This window comes from Pelobates fuscus, chromosome 12 (genome assembly GCF_036172605.1).
Source record: "Pelobates fuscus isolate aPelFus1 chromosome 12, aPelFus1.pri, whole genome shotgun sequence".
Taxonomy (NCBI): domain Eukaryota; kingdom Metazoa; phylum Chordata; class Amphibia; order Anura; family Pelobatidae; genus Pelobates; species Pelobates fuscus.
Window position 1 is genome coordinate 69,525,335 of NC_086328.1, and position 19,181 is coordinate 69,544,515.

General features: G+C 38.9%; 1 protein-coding gene across 2 annotated transcripts in view; it reads left to right on the top strand.

Annotated features, from left to right (window-relative positions):
- VRK3 (VRK serine/threonine kinase 3) overlaps positions 1 to 19,181 on the top strand; it is a 115,720-nt gene that overhangs the window by 84,975 nt on the left and 11,564 nt on the right. The window contains exons 8-13 of one of the 2 annotated variants that reach the window (XM_063437322.1): positions 8,503 to 8,602; positions 9,002 to 9,094; positions 9,619 to 9,751; positions 14,963 to 15,080; positions 17,694 to 17,752; positions 18,631 to 18,766. In XM_063437322.1, coding sequence (XP_063293392.1) covers positions 8,503 to 8,602; positions 9,002 to 9,094; positions 9,619 to 9,751; positions 14,963 to 15,080; positions 17,694 to 17,752; positions 18,631 to 18,761 — 634 coding nt within the window. In that variant the 3' untranslated portion in view covers positions 18,762 to 18,766. The remainder of the gene's footprint in view (positions 1 to 8,502; positions 8,603 to 9,001; positions 9,095 to 9,618; positions 9,752 to 14,962; positions 15,081 to 17,693; positions 17,753 to 18,630; positions 18,767 to 19,181) is intronic. The other variant, XM_063437323.1, reaches the window with a different exon arrangement.

Genomic DNA, 19,181 nt, shown 5'->3' on the forward strand with positions numbered 1-19,181 from the left:
AAATTTGGATCAGTTTGTATTCTGGCTACGTGGAGGTTAGTTAACCCACAGTCGTAGGAATCTTTGGCAAAAATATCTTGGAATTCCAAAAGGATTTCCTTTAGCTGTTGCCGCTCAACATCGTTGGAGCAACCGTCAGCTAAAGATATTTGCTCTTCTAGCCTTTCCTGAAATCCTGGAAAGATTTCAGGCTGTCCTATCTCATAAGCTTCTTCAAGCCTAGAAGTTAGGTCAGTTCGGTGTTGACTTACCTTTTCTCTTTGGTCGTGATACTCTTGTGATTCCTGCTCATTGAGCGGATGATCGAAGGTGATTGATGCTTCTTCGATTTTACACGAGCCGTCTTCGACGTTGAAGGGATATGCAGATAGGATAGTGAATAATCCTTCTGGGGAGGAATGGAATATTTGATCGACAATTTCGTCCTCAGTTAAGTATTCTTCAGGGATGAGGCCTATAATTTGGTTTTGGAAACCAAATGTATAGTACTCAGCATTCAATGCTAGACCTAATAATGTTCCTTTTGGTAAAGTAACACTATTGGGTGTAACATTGTTGACCATTATATAGGTGGAATTCTTACCAATACTTACCATTGGTGTATGTGTTACCACCATCCCTAATTGTTGTATCCTGTTGGATAAACAGATTAGGGCGTCAGAGTTTTCTAATCTCTGACCCTCCTTGACCTGTAGGGGTAAAAGAAAATCACTTGTCCCTTGTGGAATGGTTATGTCATCAGGTACTTGGATACTTACCGCATATGGGAATATTTGTCCTGATTTCAGGGCGTTTTCCTCGTGTAGGTATCCACAAGGATTGCCTTTTAACCTTGTCCACAAGTTGGAATTAATCAGGTCAAGGTGTATGGCAAAGCGATGTATGACATCATTGCCAATGTAAACCTGATAGCGAGGTTCGTCTATCACTAGGAATAAATGTTTAACTGTCTTATTTCCAATGGAAATAGATAGTAAACATTTTGCTATCACATTATGACTCTCTGATTCGCAATCCAGGTTCTGGATCCACCTGTCATGTGGGGAAGCGTACCTGATCATTTTAGGATTAGCAATCTGCTTTAACAGACTTCTGCTAATATAGCTGTTCTCACTCTTTAAGTCCAGCTTTGCATTCCTACTTCTTCCTAAGTCATTTATCTGAATAGGAAAGAATAAGTTGTTATTAACCCTTTCAATTCTGGCAAGGAATTGAGCATGACCTGCCAGATCTACAGATTCAACATAGTCCCTGTGGAGAGAAATGGTTAAAACATCACCTTCCAGAGAGACATTCTGGATTCTCTCTGGAGCAATTCTTACGGAATGCTCATCTACAGGTGCGATTGCGTCATTCACCTGCAGGATAGTCACGTCAGGTGACTGACTATTCCTAAAATGTACCTCTATTGAGTCAGGTCTTTCTTCTATCACATGGCAGTTACGATCAGATTGTACATGTGATTTCTCATAGGTTATAGGAACCTTAGCTTGTGACCATACAATTCCATTCACACAGTCAATTATTGTGTTAAGTCTTCTGAGTATGTCTATACCCAGAATCAGTCGGTTATAGGGGAGATCTACCACTATCACCGGGTGTCTAAAGGTTTTGTTACCTATTTTAAACTTTAACCAAGTATTGCCAATAACATGAAGGGCATTTCCTCCAACGCTCAACAAAGCATTGGGGAAATTTCTTAGCTTCGGCTTATCCGTTGCTAAGTCCATTACCTGCTGGAAGTAGGTATTGGATAAGATCGTGGCTTGTGAACCAGTATCTATTAACCCTTTGAAAGGCTGGGGTAGCGAATCCTGTATTTCTACAGACATGTAGTACCTTCCTTCATGTTCCTCTAATTCACATAAGAATTTAGAATGTGTCAACATATTACTTGTTTTCCATACATTACCGGTCACAGCAGTAGTTTCTACCTGTACTGAGGAATGCTCAGTCTTACCCACAGGCCCATCCTTTTTAGGATTATCTTGAACTGTCAAGCGGGAACTAGTGGTCGGCATCTCATCAGTTAACCCTTTCAGGTCTGGATCCTGGAAACTAGTAGTTGCTGGGGCTATTTTAGCCTTTGGCTGAAATGAAAAAACAGAGGAACACGTTGCGCCTCCTTCACCCGGAAGTGAAGTGACGGGATTGGCAATAGGTTTCCTAACACAACTATCGTCTATTTGACTGTTAGTAACTGGAAAGGAAACAGGGTTAGGCATTACATCTACTGACAACCTATCCTGTTTAGTCACTGTAGCTATATTTGCTGCGGCACTTGTTGTTGCTGTTGCAATTGCACAGGTGTCTCTGCAATTTGAGCTGTTCCTAAAAAAGGATTGATAGCAAAGACTTGGTTGATCTTTGTCATTTGCTCCATTAATTTGCCCATCTGGTCTGTCAGTTGACCAACCTGACGACGCAAATTATTTCCCCCATTGCCGTTTTGTCTTTGCCCATTAGAATTTGGCTGGGATGGCTGAGACTGTTGGGAGTTATTGGAATCAGATTGGTTGTTTCTGTTTCCATATCTCCTATTTCCCTGAGGATTCCTTCTCCATTGGGAATTGCCTTGGTTTTTATTAACCCAGGGGCGTTTATTCCCATTGTCATTGGATTTTTCAGAGTTATTGTCAGAGGAGTTTGCAGAATTGCTTCTGGCGTTTTCCTGTTTCTGAGGCTTTGGTGTTTTCAAAACCTCAGAATAGGTCCTCTTTTTCTGTTGGGTTTCTAAACCTAACTGAATTTTAGTCTCTGATACCATTTTATCACCAGGTTTCTTAACCTTTGGCTGATTTTCGTCATGTGCATGGTGTATGGTATACAATTTCATGCACTGACTGACTAGCCATTCTAATGGTAGTTTACAATCATAATCTCTTGCTAGATTCATTTGTATACTTACTGGCATGGCATGAAAATACAGATCTTTGAAGTCTGTGCTTTCATACCTGGGTTTTCTTTGGGCCACGGAGTATGCATTTTTAAGAATTACTAAAAATTCTCTGGGGCTTTGATCTGGACGGCACTTTAAGTTATAAAGCGCCTTCTTTGCAGAAGCAACGGTTTTATACTTACCATATTCCATGATTATTTCATATTTCATCTTGGACCAGGACATTAACTGCATAGCTTGAAGACTTTCAAGATGAACACGGCACATTGAATCAAAGGTCCATGTAATGAACCATTTCTTTTGAATGTCATCATACATGCCCAATGAATTCATTGCTCTATCATAATTTTCCAGATGTTCAGATATGTTTCCTGAACCTCTAGAAAATTGTGGGACAGTCTCTCTAAGGAACTTAACAACCTTTGGCGATTCATAAACAGGCGTCGTTGATTTACGACTTCTGTTTCTGTTTTTGGGTAAACGTCTATGCGATCTGTCTGCTGAAGAGGAATTAGACCCGTACAACAGTGCAGATGGCATATCAGTCACATGGCCTTCAGAGTGGACAGTGCAATCACTTTCACTCCCATCACTCTGAGCTTCTCGTTCACTGTCATAATTCTGATCAACATCAGAATCCTGCCAGTGCACAGAACCATGTCTGTTTTCATTCCTATCACCTTGAATCTGATTCCCTTTGTCAAGTTTGGCCAGGACAGTCTTTTCAAACTGTTCTGCCCAAGATTGCCAAGAATCTACAGGTATTTTCTCAGAATTACTCACATTTTTACTTAGAGACTGTTTTATGAAAACCTGGTCTGGTGTGGGAACATCATAACAAGGAGGGGATTTATAGATAGTCTTTTCTTTCATTTTTGTGCAACTTTTTGGCACAGAATGATGGCTATCAACCTCACTGCCTGATTTCAGACTCTCCTCTTCATATTTATCCAATTGCATTTTGAGCTGATTTATTTCCTGTGCATATTTATCCATCAAAGCTGTCATTTCTTTTTCATGATCAGCCTGACGAGTTTTATGCTCAGCAAGTAAATCTTGGTATTTCCCATCTTGAATGCCAAATTGTTCACTGTACGTGTCCAGTTTGGTATTCAATACCTTGTTTTCATCTAACGCCTTAAGAAGTGCTGTCATAAAGAAAGGCCAGGATTGTATTATGTACCCCATCTTTTTCTCTATGTTCTTTTGTTCAGCAATTACTTTAAGTTGTTTCAGTATGTGTTCATCAGTCATAAGCGTCCGTTTAGCATCCCATTCTACGCTCTTTAACCAAACGTCATAGCTTAAATCATTTTTCATATGTGTATGAATATTGATTAAAGCATGTTTTCTTAGGTCTTCAATTATTTCAGTATTATCTGTTACAGATGTATCACTGCCGCTGGCCATATTTTATACAGTGATTTAATCTCAATACAAAACTCTTTTCTATATTAAGATTAATTGCATGAATTACACAAATATTATTATTGTATATGGAATATAATTTCAACTTAAACGATCTCAGCAGCGTGCCTCCAATTTGTGGGGATATTTATGGGATAATAATGTAAACAGATGAGAATTGCCCACGATTTTCAATTCTCAGATCCCTAATCGTTCTCGTGTTAAATGAAATGTATAACCATATACCGATAATTAAAAATCACAAATTGTTATAAAAATAGATATTTATTTCTTAACAATTTAAATAATAATGATGAGCAACATGCATGATAATAATCAATGGAATTCGAGCATAACATATGTAATACAATATGGCAATAATCAATGAATATTCAGTATAAAACAATATATGCAATACAATAGGCCATTTACTTCCTGGTTAATATAAACGCCTCTACAGCACTTAGCTGTCAGGACAATTTATGATAGGCTTTACAGGGAGAAAGAATGTGAGTTTCACACTGAGCTGCAGTGTAGGGCAATAGAACTTAGCTAGCAGTTAGAAATAACCCTTTCAATGCTGGTTAAACCTCTTCTAGGGATTTAAGATCTATTCCTATGTAATATTAAATAAAAATAATATTTAAATAGTCAATAACCATTTCCTTGATTTTATCAAATGAGAGAAACCTACTATGTTATATTAGCTGATATTTTAATTAATTTGTCTAAATAGATATTTTATCTTATTTTAGAGCCAATCAATACAGCTGGATAAATGGTCATGATATGCTAACGTGATATTAATCACACAAATACATTAATGGCTATATTAATCCCAGCTGCAGATAGGATGCTATAACCATATATATATTCTTTAATAATTACGATTTCTAAATATGAAATCAAACATGATTTATCCAGTCATATATCATGCTATTAATTTTAATTAATTAATTAAATGTCTGTATATTTACCAGTTAAGTAGATATTTTCTCATCAGATATCCTCAGGTAGCTAAATGTCATAGATCTCTTTCTCTCCATGGAGTGTGAGAGTTTCTTGGTTACTCTGGTCGCCCGATTCTGCCTGGATCTCTCTGAATCCCCAGAGTGTCGTAATGTCTCTCTCTTCAATCTTTGAATCCTCGAATCTTGAATTTTTCTGAATTCCCCTCTCTTCCCTTGTCTTAACTTTTTAAAGGAAAAAATTCCTTAGGTGATAGCCAATCACAAATGTGGGGTGTGGTTCCCTTCTAGGTAATCATTTTAGTATTTGAACTCAAGAAGGCAGCCTTGTTCCACTAGACATACCTATCCAGGAAAGAGTTAACTTTTCCTGGTGGCTATTTTTGACGTCATTTACGTTATCTTTATGATGGCTATTACTTATTTTATCTCTGTCAGATCAAGAGAATTTCTTCAGACTATGCGTCTGCAAATTCTGCTATAATTCCTAAAATTGATAGTTTGTGAACTAAGTTTCACCTTAAACTATAATGGGACGTTGTACAATATCGAAAGTAAAATTTAATTGTTTAATCTCCTCTGTCACCTAAGTCTGGGAATAGAATTTATTATATTCCATTAGTAATCTGACAGTCTGTCTACCCCCATTCTCAATGTCTTATCTATTTGGTTTGTTTATATACACATTCCATTCAGCTCTGGCTAAGCGGTCAGAAATAGAGAAAGGAAAGAAATGTTGTGTCTTTGTTAACTTGAGAATAACAAAATGGAGTCTGGTCTGTTCAACAATGACTTCAGAATATACACTTTGTACTTCTATCATAGCACAAAAATGTCTGCCGATATAAATACCCTGACAATGTATGGAAATGCACTAATGATATGGAGCTGCCTAATCGCTCCCAGTAAACAGCGTGAAGTGTTATAATCCTTACTCTTGGTATTTGATTAGTGGCTGAGGTTCTCACAATGGTGTTTATTTATTCTCACAATGTGAATAAAAATGGAAATAAAATATAGTGCTCACTGTAGTATAAAATAAATTGGAAACTTATTCACTAGAGTAGTGCAAAATAATGGTTTTGCTGAATCGTCAGTGCTTAGTATATATGTTACAGTTAAAGTGCAGAAAATTGTTTCATTTCTCAAAGATTTCTCACATTACCTTGTTAATCTGCACATTACCTACTAGGCACTAGTTAAAGTGCAAATAAGACCTTTTGCTGGAACAACAGCAACGTTTAAGAAGCAAGTTAGTACAATCAAACAAGAATCAAGTTAATATAGTGTTATTTATTTAGCAACAAAGAAGCAAGTTTCTGTTACAAAACTGCAATAGAAAGAATCAAACGATTAAGGAACTTTTTCACATTAACGGGACAGCAGCCGTTAAATCAATCTAATTTTAGTGGAATGCTAAATTTGGAGGCAATGATCGCTCTGTATCTACCTAAAAGAACTGACTCAGCGTGCAGGCTTAGCTGACTATTAAGTAGGTACAAAAATTATTAGATGTTGCACAACCTTGCTAATTCTGTTATAACACAGTACTGAACCGAAGAGCAACAATGTTGCAATCTATTATTTAAATGCAAAAGCAAGGGGTACCTTAACTAAATAGTGCTATTGGGTGAGTCTCGGTCAATAAGTCAGTCTAGACTGAAATCAACACCAAATAAGTATGAACGGGTCTGTTAAAAACCCTACAGCTTATATACCTCTTTTCTGTGCCGTCGAAGGCACCTAGGTATTGAGGACCAGCCTAAACTGTCTGTCTCTCTACTGATATAGAGAGGGTTAACAGGATACTTTTGGATTTGGCACTGCTGAATAATCCACTGATCTGTGCCTTCAACAGCACCTAGGCTTGAGATACAAGCCGAAGCTAACTGTCACTGACTGTCACTAGGATAAGAAGGGAGATCCTTCCTTCTGCATATTAATGAGTAGTGTCAATATTAAAGCACCTAGGCACGGTGAAACAAAACCCGCGAAACCAAGCCACATGGAAACCTGCAGCAAATTATGAGGCGACAACGAAACGACAGCAAACTTTTGCACATTAACGGGACAGCAGCCGTTAATGTGCACATTACCTAGTTAAAGTGCGGAAATATCTTGATTCCGCACTTTAACGTAGCAAATCAGTTAATGTGCACATTAACTGATTTCTCACTTTAACGGTAACATATATATTCCCCACCAAGGAAAATGGTCTCTTAACCAGTAAAAATGTGCTGATTTTCTTCATTTTATTAACACTTCTTCAAATAAAGAGTAATTAGATAAAAACAATATTAAATAGTAACAATGTGTTTCATCCCATTAGCAAGGCTTTCTCACTTAGACTAACATTCGCACATGAGTTTTTGCTGTTGTTCCCTCCTTAGCCCCCCTCTCCCGCATAATGAATGTCAAATGCATGAGTGCACCCATTCCACTGATGGGGAATTACTAAAAATGTGTCTATGTGTCTAGCCCCTTACTCTCCTTTTACCTTACCTCACATTCCATCGCCTCCTCCTCCCCTCTATTCACAGAGGCGAAGCGCCAATACACACCTCCCTGGTCTCCTTGCTCAACTTGTTCACTGGCGCAAACTGATAGCGGGTCTTTATCTCTCCTTCCGATGCAATGCCACGGCTGTCGAATCAGAGTAGAAACACCTCTCAACCTGGGCATGGCGGATTGGCAGAGAATCAGAGAGTACCTGCCTCATTCAGAGCACGCATGCCAGTGCACTGCCCTCTTAAAGGGAAAGAAGGGTTGTCCCAAGCAGGATGTACATGGGAGTGATGAGGGGGGGGAGCATGCCTTTTCTCCCCTTTTTAACAGAATTCCTTCTTTCCCTCCTTGCTCAGTTATACTGTGCTTATAATGGTGTGCATCTGATTTCTGATATTTGACTCTTGCCTGTTTTACCATTTAAGAACCTTTGCCACCTAACCTCCTGCATTCCTAGCCACACTTTTGTCTAATCCTCATCTGTATTGCTATCTTGGTATAATTTTATCCAGCTTCCTGCTGCAAAGTGGGCTCCATCTACCAAACCTAACAGTGTTATTGTGTACAGTAATTCTTAAACAGGATCGAATGATAGACCAGGGCCCTCAAGGCTATGGGATGTGATTTACCTAATTATTAGGATTTAATCATAGTTTATATTTAAAACAAACTGCTCATAAAATTATTACTTTAAAACTAATGATTTTATTATATATTATTTAGGTTTTTGGTGTTTCCTGCACTAGGAAAGAGCTTTCAGACCATCATTAACGAAAAGAAGGTTTTGTTAGAGAAAACCATTTTTCAGATTGTGTACAGAATGGTAAGTTAAAAAAAATAAAAATAATAGAAATTAACAAAAAGTGAGTGCACAGTGTTCAACTTACCCCTGTTTCTCAGGCGACAAACCCAGCTTAAAATGAACCACAAAAAGGGGGAGAATGGTCTTTACTACAAAATGACATTCCAAAAGGGATTTGTTTACTAAGCAATATAAAATATAGGCCCAAATGGCAAAATATTCTCCATCAGTTTACCCTACGTTTTGTGACTCATTTGAGACCCCAAAACTCTTTAAGTGAACTCACTCCTATGTTTCTTTATGTGGCAGCATGTTGTATATCTTTTAGAAAAATGATCCATACTGCAACATACGGATATTCTTGTATGATTACGTTGTTCAGGTTGTTAATCTGATATATTGTACTATTGATTTCTACAGGTAGATGTTTTGGAATACATCCATGCAAATGAGTATGTCCATGGTAATATTACAGCCGAAAATATCTTTGTGAATTTTGATGATTTTAAAGAGGTAAGATAAATATTTGTTTGGTCTTAAAAAAATAATAATAATTATCCTGATATTACCGTGTGTACTTTCTTGCCGTTAAACCACATTTACTATTTCTAAGTACCCAGTTTCACTAGAAGGTAATATTTTAATATTCTGATTTCATTATTGATTAAACAAGTCATGATTTAAACTATAATTGCAGCCTTGTAATCTTTTTGCATTAGAGATTCTAGTATCAAATGAAAACGTCTGTTTCATCCAACCTAAATTGGCTGTGAGTGCTTGGTCAGGTTAGCTCCATATAACCCATTTAAAAGAAAAAGCATAACAGAAAATTCCCTTCCAAACACAATGTATATGCAGAGCACAGAGCAGACTGTGTGCCTTGTGTTGGGAGTTTATTAAGACGTTGATTTGGTGTACTGGATTCTACAAAAACACTGCTTTAACAATGTATTTTTTTATTTTAAGAATTTGCAAATTTATACAGATAGTGTGCAAATTTTGTAGCTAACATTTAATCTGAAATTTTCTTTTACTAGGTCTATCTTGCAGATTACTATTTTGCCTTCCGATACTGCCCTGCCGGAAAACATGTTAAATACCAAGATGGCAGCAAAACACCCCATGTGGGTTCTACTGAATTTATTAGCATGGATGTCCATAAAGGAGCTGGTAAGGAATGCTGAACTACGTTACTTTTTAGTAATGTACAACCTTTGTTAGAAAATTGTTATATTGCAGTATATGACCATATAAAAGTGTATCTTATGTCAAGAGAACGCGTTATATGCCAGTATACTGTTGACCCTTTGCAGTACCACAAATATATTGAAGGAACTGTTACAATATCTCATTAGTTGTGTACAACAGTGGAGTTGGTCAGAACACAATATAAAATTAGGACTTATAAAAAAAAAACACAAGGCAATAAAAAGAAAAGTGAACAACAAAACTATAGACTTCAAAATGGTAATGGTGCATTGTAGATAAACAATACAGTCTATCACAGAATGTGAGGAGCTCAATAAAATGGAAAAATTCAATGATCAAGTGTGGGAGGCAGAATAGGAATATAGAAGTATATAGTATAGTAAGATTTACACACCAGGAGACAAGAGATTTATATCATTACAGGGCTATGCGATGAAGTTTCTGTTCATTGTAGGTTTGCTGCATCTCTGTACATTGATATATACTTGTCAAAAAAAGAAAGTTACAAGTTGCGTCTAGTAGATGTTAGTGCAAATAGCAAAATACCATAAAATATTAAACTAGACCTAAGACAATTATGAAATCAGGAAATCAAAGAATACATCTTGATAGAGAACAGTGTAAAAGATTAGAATGGATGATTGGTTACTTCCAGAAAGTCTTTGAGTGTGCAAAATTCTTAATTATAGCAGAAAATTCTGAGCCATAGGTCTTCTCTCCAAATCCACACCGTGGTGTATATGAAATGACACAAAAGTCCATGAAAAAGACAGATAATGTAAAATTGTATAACCAAGGGTGTAATATTAGGTAATTAAAATACACCTGTAGCGGAGGGCAGTATTATAATCCATGATCTCCGCTGGTATTACAGGTAAATCCACAGTCAGCGCTGAAAAGTAAGGCAATATCCCAATCCTCCCAATAACCGGACGAAACACAGTATGGGAGTCAACTGAGGTCTTTATTCACAGCTTCCAGTATTTATGCAAGTCCCCATGCAAGGGATTTCCTTACTGACCTGGCAGGGGTAATACAGTAAGGGACTACATGGGGGACTTAACATTTGGAGCTTTTCTCCCATCAGGCACTGCTGCACGAGAGGGACACTCTCACTGAAATATACCGTTAAGTGGATTATCCCTCTGTGCAGCAGAACCGGCATTTTACATTTAAATTCACAACTTTCCCAATATTCATGCTATTCAGACGAACGGACGTTCGGTAGATAGCTGGGGTCTGAGTGCACCTTTCGTGTGAATACCGCTCAGATCCCAGCTGAAACAACCGAACGTCGTACGAAATACATTTATTATTTCAATTCGTTTCAAAGTACCGAATACCGACGGGGAAACATAATAGGAGAAGACCGGAGCTCCCGAACGGCCTGGAAGTACAGCGGTGTTCGTGTCGTCGAGTAGCCGTTTTTAGTTCCACGCGCTCGACGACAAAACACCGCTGGGGAGACAAAGGATCCAAGATGGCCGACCGCCGCGTGGTCGGTAGTCGAACGACGGCCACCTAGGAATACACTTAATTACCGAATGTAACGTTGTTGCAATCAGTTAACGAGCGCCACACGTCCCTTAATGTGTGGTCTATCAGGGGGGCCCATATTCGTTTCACGAACAGCCCGGATAGTCGCTGTTCGTGAAACTAAGTAACTGAATGCTAGTGGCTTACGGCTGCTAGCATACGAATTACAATGGCCACATAAGACACAGCAGAATACATACATTACATAGCATAAAATACAGACAACCTTTATGACAAGTAAAGTCCAGTGTTCCAGAAGTGGCTAGGTTTGCCACAACACACACAAGTGTAGAGCTACCAAATAGCTCACTTGGGCATGCCTTTGACAATACAATGCTAGTCTGTGATACATGATGGATAATAATTGATAGGTCCTGTAACAGATCCCTTATACTCTGACTGACTGAGTATATCCATTGATGAGTCTCACAGGTCCCAAAGTTTAGCAGTGATAACTCGGATATACCCAAACATCAGCCAAGACTTGATGAAGGGTACAAAAACTGTTTTATTATGGCCAGGTTGCCTGCTTTTATACACAGCCCCCAGCATGGGGTATCCATTCAATACAAGACAAGCCCCTCCAATAGATCTCTGTGCCTGGGAGATAATTGCATTAAATACAGGTAAGCTAATTATCTCCCGGGAACAGAGAGGCAAACACAAAAACATAAAAATACCCCAAAACATCACAAAAATATACATTAACCCCACAAATAATACACCCCCAAATACCCCTGATCTGAGCGCCCAAAGGCTTTTGCCGGTCAACTTTCGGGAGCTCCTGCGGCTCCAAAATGGGGTGCTCCGTCTGGCTCGCAGGTACAGTTTATTACCCTTAGTCTCAGGCACCTCCCCCCAAAAAGCTCTCTCCTGGCGGGTCGGAAAGGGGTTCAAAACCCCGGACCAAGTTGTCCAGGAACCACACGGCCACCTCATGCCGAAATTAGTTCCATAGCGGTCGCGGCTAAGTACCGCTGAGGACCATTCACGGGTTTCTTCATGCGAACGGCTGCCATGGAGCAGGCGTTTGGTTCAATTCCAGAGAAGGAAAAGTGTTAAACCAGGGGCACCAGGAGAAAGCTGCTAATGGCGGCTGTGGAGGTTAACTCCTGAAAAGGGTCTCCGACCTGGACCAAAACAACTTCATTTAAATGTACCTTTCTGAAGCCAGTTTAGTAAATGTGGAGTCACTGTTTGTCTGAGATCATCAGCTGACCATCTTAGCCAATCAACGGTGTCCCTGCCCTGGGGCACTCTGTGCACTGAAGCCGGATGCCACCTGGGGGGAGTGGACATCGCCCCTGGAGGCAACTTAGGGGATAAACCATTCGAGAACGGCTTACACCCTGAGGTAAGAGTGCCTCCGGGGGCCACCTTAATAGCCTATTTCCGCATTATTTTACGGGGCATGGGGATTCTCTAACGACTGGGCAGCAGTGGCTGCCCAGTCACTGTTTTTGTTTTTTTATTTATAGTGAGCAGACACTGTTAATATGTCCCTACCCGCAACATGGCAGGTGGGGGGAAAAAGTGACTTTTATAATCTCCCTTATAGTAATATGGTGGTTATATTGACCCTCATGGGCCTATTTATTTATTTTTCTTTACTTAATGTGTCTACATGATAAACCTTCGCAGTGCCAAGAGGATTTTTAACTATTAGTGTAATTCTGAATGGAGCCCTGGTTCCCAGAGCTGACTAACAGGAGCTCCAGGTGTTCATTTATATCTTGGGTTAGTGGTGTAAACAGGGTTTTTACCTTGCTCATACTGCGCTCTTTTTAAAGACATTTAAGTGCCTATTTAAAGAGCTGTTTGCAGCGCTGAATTCCAGCACTGCAAGCAGCTGCTCTAAAAGTCAGAGTCCACAAAAAATGGCCACAGCAGACAGAAGGTAGCCCCAGGTTTCCATTGACCTATTGGGCTCCCTGGAGTGAGAAGGGATTTAACTCTGCACACACCAAATATGCAGGACGTGTCATTACTCCCTAAAGGCAATAAGGGGTTAATTAAGTGATTTTGGTAATAGATGCTAAACCATGCAAACTTGCAAATAAAAAGTACGGTTTCTTAAAAACAACACTGTTTACATATTCCAATTTCATCATCCAGGCAGATACTAGGAATCTCCAATATAAATAGGTTCATTTATTGAATCTATTTGACTTCTAGCATCAGCATGTAAAGTACACTGATGCCAGTTGTGCCATGCATCCAATCTTAATATTAGATTGGCAGATCGTGGCTATGGGTGTGCATGTGGAATGTGTCTTTAATATCTGTTTGAGATTGATGGGATTTAGATGAAAGTCATCAGGATTGAAAAGAGAATTGGTCTCCATTGATGAGTCTGTCTCTCTGAAATGAAATAAACTTTTATAGCAATTTTCATCAATTTTAGGGGCCTTAAACAGGTTAAGAAGCACAACTAAAAAAATATTACACGGTTATTCACTAAACACTGGATTTTGTCCAAAAATAACAGATTTTTTACCACATTTGTTATTTTCAGATTTATTAAAGCCAAGTGTGGTCGCAAATCATCAGTCACTTTCAAAAATAAGTTTGAAATATAAAAATAATAACTTTAACTATTTGCCTGCTGCTGCTGCTGCCATCCGCATATGGTTTGGTAGAAATCTAAACGAAATTCAGGTCTGTTAGGGGCCTGCCTTACAAAATCCAGACTGATAAATTCCATCAACAATATCGAGATTTTTTAGTCCAAATGACCCCATATGCATCCAGATGGTTCATTAAGACTTTAGTGAATAACCCTGTTAGTGTTCCTGTAATAATTTTAAACTTATACAAGGCATGTGAAATTTGTGTTCATTTAGGGGGATCACTTGTTATTGATTGGTGTTAAATATCGTCTAGCATTTCCCTTAATATAATGTTAGCACTCTTTAAGGGATTAGAAATAAAAAATGAGATACCTTATGTTATTTGGTGTCATCTTGAACATTCAAAAAGTTGCCTTTCTTCAAGATTTTACATTTTGTTAACATATAGAAGGAAAAAGTATCATGAGCAGACAGAGAACATTGCCTTTCGTGCATGTGTACAGCATAACTCTTTCAGATTCCGAATGCACGCTGTGACTTGGCAGTACACACACACACACACACACACACACGCTCTAACAGCTTATTTTTTCCCCAAATGATATCAGAGGGAATGTGGTGGAGTTTGGGTGCTGGAGATTACCACAAAATAAATGGATTTGAAAGGAAAGATTGCAAGGACAGCTTCAGAGCCTTCATACCTCTATAACTACTGAAATGAGACAGTAGTGGCAATGTGCTCAGTGTCCCTTTTAAGCATTTCTGCATGTAGGAATTGGATATCAATGGAATTTCCTTGACTAACATATTTGTAGTTTTAATTCTATAATGTAATATAATAACTTAAAACTAAATCTGGTAATATTTCTATATCCAAAAATGTGCTATTTGGCTACAATATAGAAATACAAATACATTACCTATAGTGACACTGATGCCATATTAGTATTATATATAGGACAGTCACACTACATTTCCTCTTACTTACAATTGTCACAGCATTTTCAGTATTTTATTATCAAATTTGATCAAATGCATTTAAAAGTGTCCTGTTTAACGTTTCTAGCACCATCCCGTCGCAGTGACATGGAGTCACTGGGATACTGTATGTTAAAATGGCTATGTGGATCTTTACCGTGGACTGGAATAACTAAGGCTAGTGACATAATGGAAGAGAAAGACAAGTAAGTAGTCATAAATCACAATGTATCAATATGATAAAAAATACTACAATCAGGTGTTAGCATTAGCATAAGTGAGCATTTATTTTATTGACTTAAAGTAATGAAGTAGATAAGAACACTGAAGAACTCCCTCAAAGCTAACTCATTTCCCCCCCCCTAAATAAACTGTTTCCCTGGCTCTATACCTTCCTCTCCCGAATTCACCCGAAGCACTCTTCTCGTAGCAGCCATTCGGCAACAAGCAACAACCGAACGGCCCCAGCGGCACTTATTCATAAGTGCCCTGGAACGGAAATCGGCCACTCCACCCACACTTTTTCGGTCCTCTTTACCCCTTGTATTTTCACCTTTCCCGACCAGCCAGGAGAGCACTAATTGGAGGAAGAATACCCTAGACCAGGGATAGGCAACCTTCGGCATTCCAGATATTTTGGATTATATCTCCCATAATGCTCTTACACCCATAATGCTGGAAAAGCATCATGGGAGGTGTAGTCCAAAACATCTGGAGTGCCGAAGGTTGCCTATGCCTGCACTAGAGTAGACTATGATGAACCATCGCTCCCAGAGCCCCCATTTGTTTGTCCGCAGGAGCTCCGACAGTTGACCGGCCATAAGGACAATTTGCTTGGAATTATTTTGGTCTTCGCCCACTTGTGGGGTGGGTCAAAACTTTACCCTGGTGGCAATTTGACTACACTGCATAGATCAAACTAATTCTCTTATGGACAACGTGGTTGCTCAGATCAGGGCTATCCGGGGATATAACATATGTGGGGTTCCTGCCTGTTTTCGTTGTGTTTTACATGTACCTCTTGTTTCCGGAAGATAATTAATTTAAGCAAAAGCAAACTCACTTATCTGCCAAACAAAGACTCCTGGGCGGGTTTTACTGTGTTATAAATAGGGACCCCATGCTGCAGGTTGGGATATATAACCATGCTACTTGGCCTAGTAAAACCAGTTGTTTTTTAACCTATATCAAGTCTTGACTGATGTTTGGGTATACAGGCGATATAGCACTATAATCACTGAAGCCGTGCGGGAATCAGGAGAACATCAGACGGACGGACCACTCTAGGTACAGGCAAACTGTCACAAACACATTCACAGGACATTTACTAAAAAAGAAATTAATAGAAAAATGCAATGAAATTACATTTCTTACACCAAAATAATAGGCTTGGAAATATTCTGCTACTATTATTTTCCATCTTGGCTTGTTTGGCCTTAAGCAGGCTTCCTCAAACTGCGGCCTTCCAGATGTTGCTGAACTACAACTGCCATGATTTTATGAATGAAATAGGCTGAGAATCATGGGAGTTGTAGTTTGGCAACATCTGGAGGGCCGCAGTTTGAGGAAGCCTGCTTAAGGCCAAACAAGCAGGCTTCCTCAAACTGCGGCCCTCCAGATGTTGCTGAACTACAACTGCCATGATTTTATGAATGAAATAGACTGAGAATCATGGGAGTTGTAGTTTGGCAACATCTGGAGGGCCAGAGTTTTGGGGAAGCCTGACCTAAAGGATTGTTCTGATGTTCTAAATGCATATGCTTCTTTTGCCTTTATATTCAAGCCTGCCTTGTAGAAAATAAAACAAAGTAAAACTGACCATTCATCCAGCAGGATCCCTGACTCACCTCTACTGCTTTTCTTGATGGACTATTACAGCCAATCAAATGCTTCTCTACAGAGAAGCAATGAGTGCCCTACTGCACATGCATGTCAATTGCTGCCCTACACATATAGGATTATCTTCCTAGAGATGCAATACAGTGCTACTCTGTGGAAAGACATAACTGCGCTGTGCATCATCATGATGCCTAACCTGATGCCGCTAGAAGCACACTGGTTGACAAATGTGAACATTTGTGTTTCTCAGAAACTTAAAGGGACACTATACTCACCCAGACCACATCAGCTAAATTAAGTGGTCTGGGTGCCAGGTCCCTCAGGTTTTAACCCTTCACATGTAAACATAGTAGTTTCAGAGAAATTGCTATGTTTACATTAGGGGTTAAGCCAACAACTAATGGCTGTCTTCCTGACAGCCACTAGAGGCGCATCTGCAATGCTGGATGCGAAATTCGCATCCAACGTGCAGAACGTCCATAGGAAAGCATTGAGAAATGCTTTCCTATAGACTGAATGCGCACGCGCGGCTCACGACGTGCATACGCATTCCACTCCATTTGGGAGCTGATGTCGGCGGGGGAGGAGAGATCACCAGTGCCCAGTGAGCCCGGCACTGGATAAAGGTAAGTGGCTGAAGGGGTTTTAACCCCTTCAGCCCAGCAGGAGGGGGACCCTGATGGTGAGGGTCCCCCAAGGATGACATAGTGTCAGGAAAAAGAGTTTGTCTTCCTGACACTATAGTGATCCTTTAAATTTGTCAAAGTGCATCTAGACAACAAGACCACTACATTAACCTGTAGTTGTATTGGTGCTTAGAGTGGTCTTTATAGAATTTAAATACATTGGTCAGTTCTCGGTTTAGTGAATAACTGACAACATTTACAGACGTTGTTAGCATTGTATCCTTGAGATTATTTATCAGATCAAGTGATCTGTGCAAACAGAATTCATTGAGTATTTCTTTTTATATTTTATAGGTTTAAAAATGATATACAAGTTACTCTTAAACAGTGCTTCAAAAAGAAGAGGGTTCCAGGTATGTAAACAGCATGGTACAAAGAAATTTTATTTTTTTAGGTGAATGTTTTTGAAAAGATAAATGACAGATAGCGTTTGTATAGAGAAGCATATAGATATACAGTATCATTCTGCACGTGGCAAATAGAATTTAGTCTTTGCAGTCTATATATTTATAAAACTAAAGATTTCTAACCTTGGTGTCTTGCTATAAATTACAACTTTTTGAGGTCTTACTTAAAGGGACACTGAAGGCACTGTAAATGTTTATCTTATTGGGGTGGTTAGAGTTTCTGGCATCCCTTGGCACCATCCTTGTATTCAGCATTAAACCATTTTTAAAGTTTGAATGCCAGTTGAGATTTCCTGGCAGCTCATCATTAGCCCCTCTTTCCTGCTTGGGCTAATGAGAAAGCACTATCAGGAGCAGCAATAGGCTACTGTAATAAACGGAGAGTGTCAGCTGACCCACTGCTGGTACAACGTGGTATGGCTAGAAATAATTGCGCAATCTCTGCCTTAGCCATACTTCCAGTAGGCTGTCTGTGGGTGGCCAGAGATCCTTAATGTTAAATGTATTGAAATTGGTTTAACACTGATACGAGGAACAATTACAGTGTGGTCCATGCACTACCAACATTTAATTGAGATTAAATGGTACTTAATATTAATAGTACTTTTAAAAATAAACATCCCTGGCTTTTTGTATTTAGTGTCATTGCTGTGCTTGATAGGTATCCACTACTGCAGTCCCAGGTTCTTTGCAGAATAATTCAGGGCTCGCTCTAGAATTTCTACGCTTCCCCACCTCCAATTCAATAAATAAACAATTTTGGACAAACAATGTGGCTGCCTAGAAACACATTTATTTAATTTTAGATCATTTTTGTTTTTAAGGAGAATTGGAAATTTACCTAGACCATGTTATGTGTCTGAATTATGAAGAGGCTCCTGACTATGACAAGCTTCGTAATACCCTATCTGCTGCTCTGGGCAAGACAGATCCTTACGATGCAGTAGCTGTATAGACCAGGTAAAGGAGATATGGCAGCTTCTACAATGCATGTGTATGTTTGTATCTGTAAACAGATGTTTGCAGGTGACATTTTTGGATGAAGTTTTAAAGTGATTAAATATTATGAAAAATATTTTAATATTTAGTATTTTTTTACATATGTATTCTATTTTAATATTTTTAAAAACTTTATCCAAAAATATTAACTTATTTGAAAAGCTTACTCAACAAGATTAAATCAAGGCCCTATTTACAGTCTGAAACTCCTCTATAGAAGGATTTGGACAAATGTGGCACTCTGTGCAAGACAGGCTACTAAGATCCAGTACACAAATGTAAAGGTATACACTTTAGGAAGAAAAATAAACTTGTAAGTTAAAGCAGAACTGTCGCTTCCAGAAACTGACAGTTTCTTGTTCTTTCACCCCAGAAA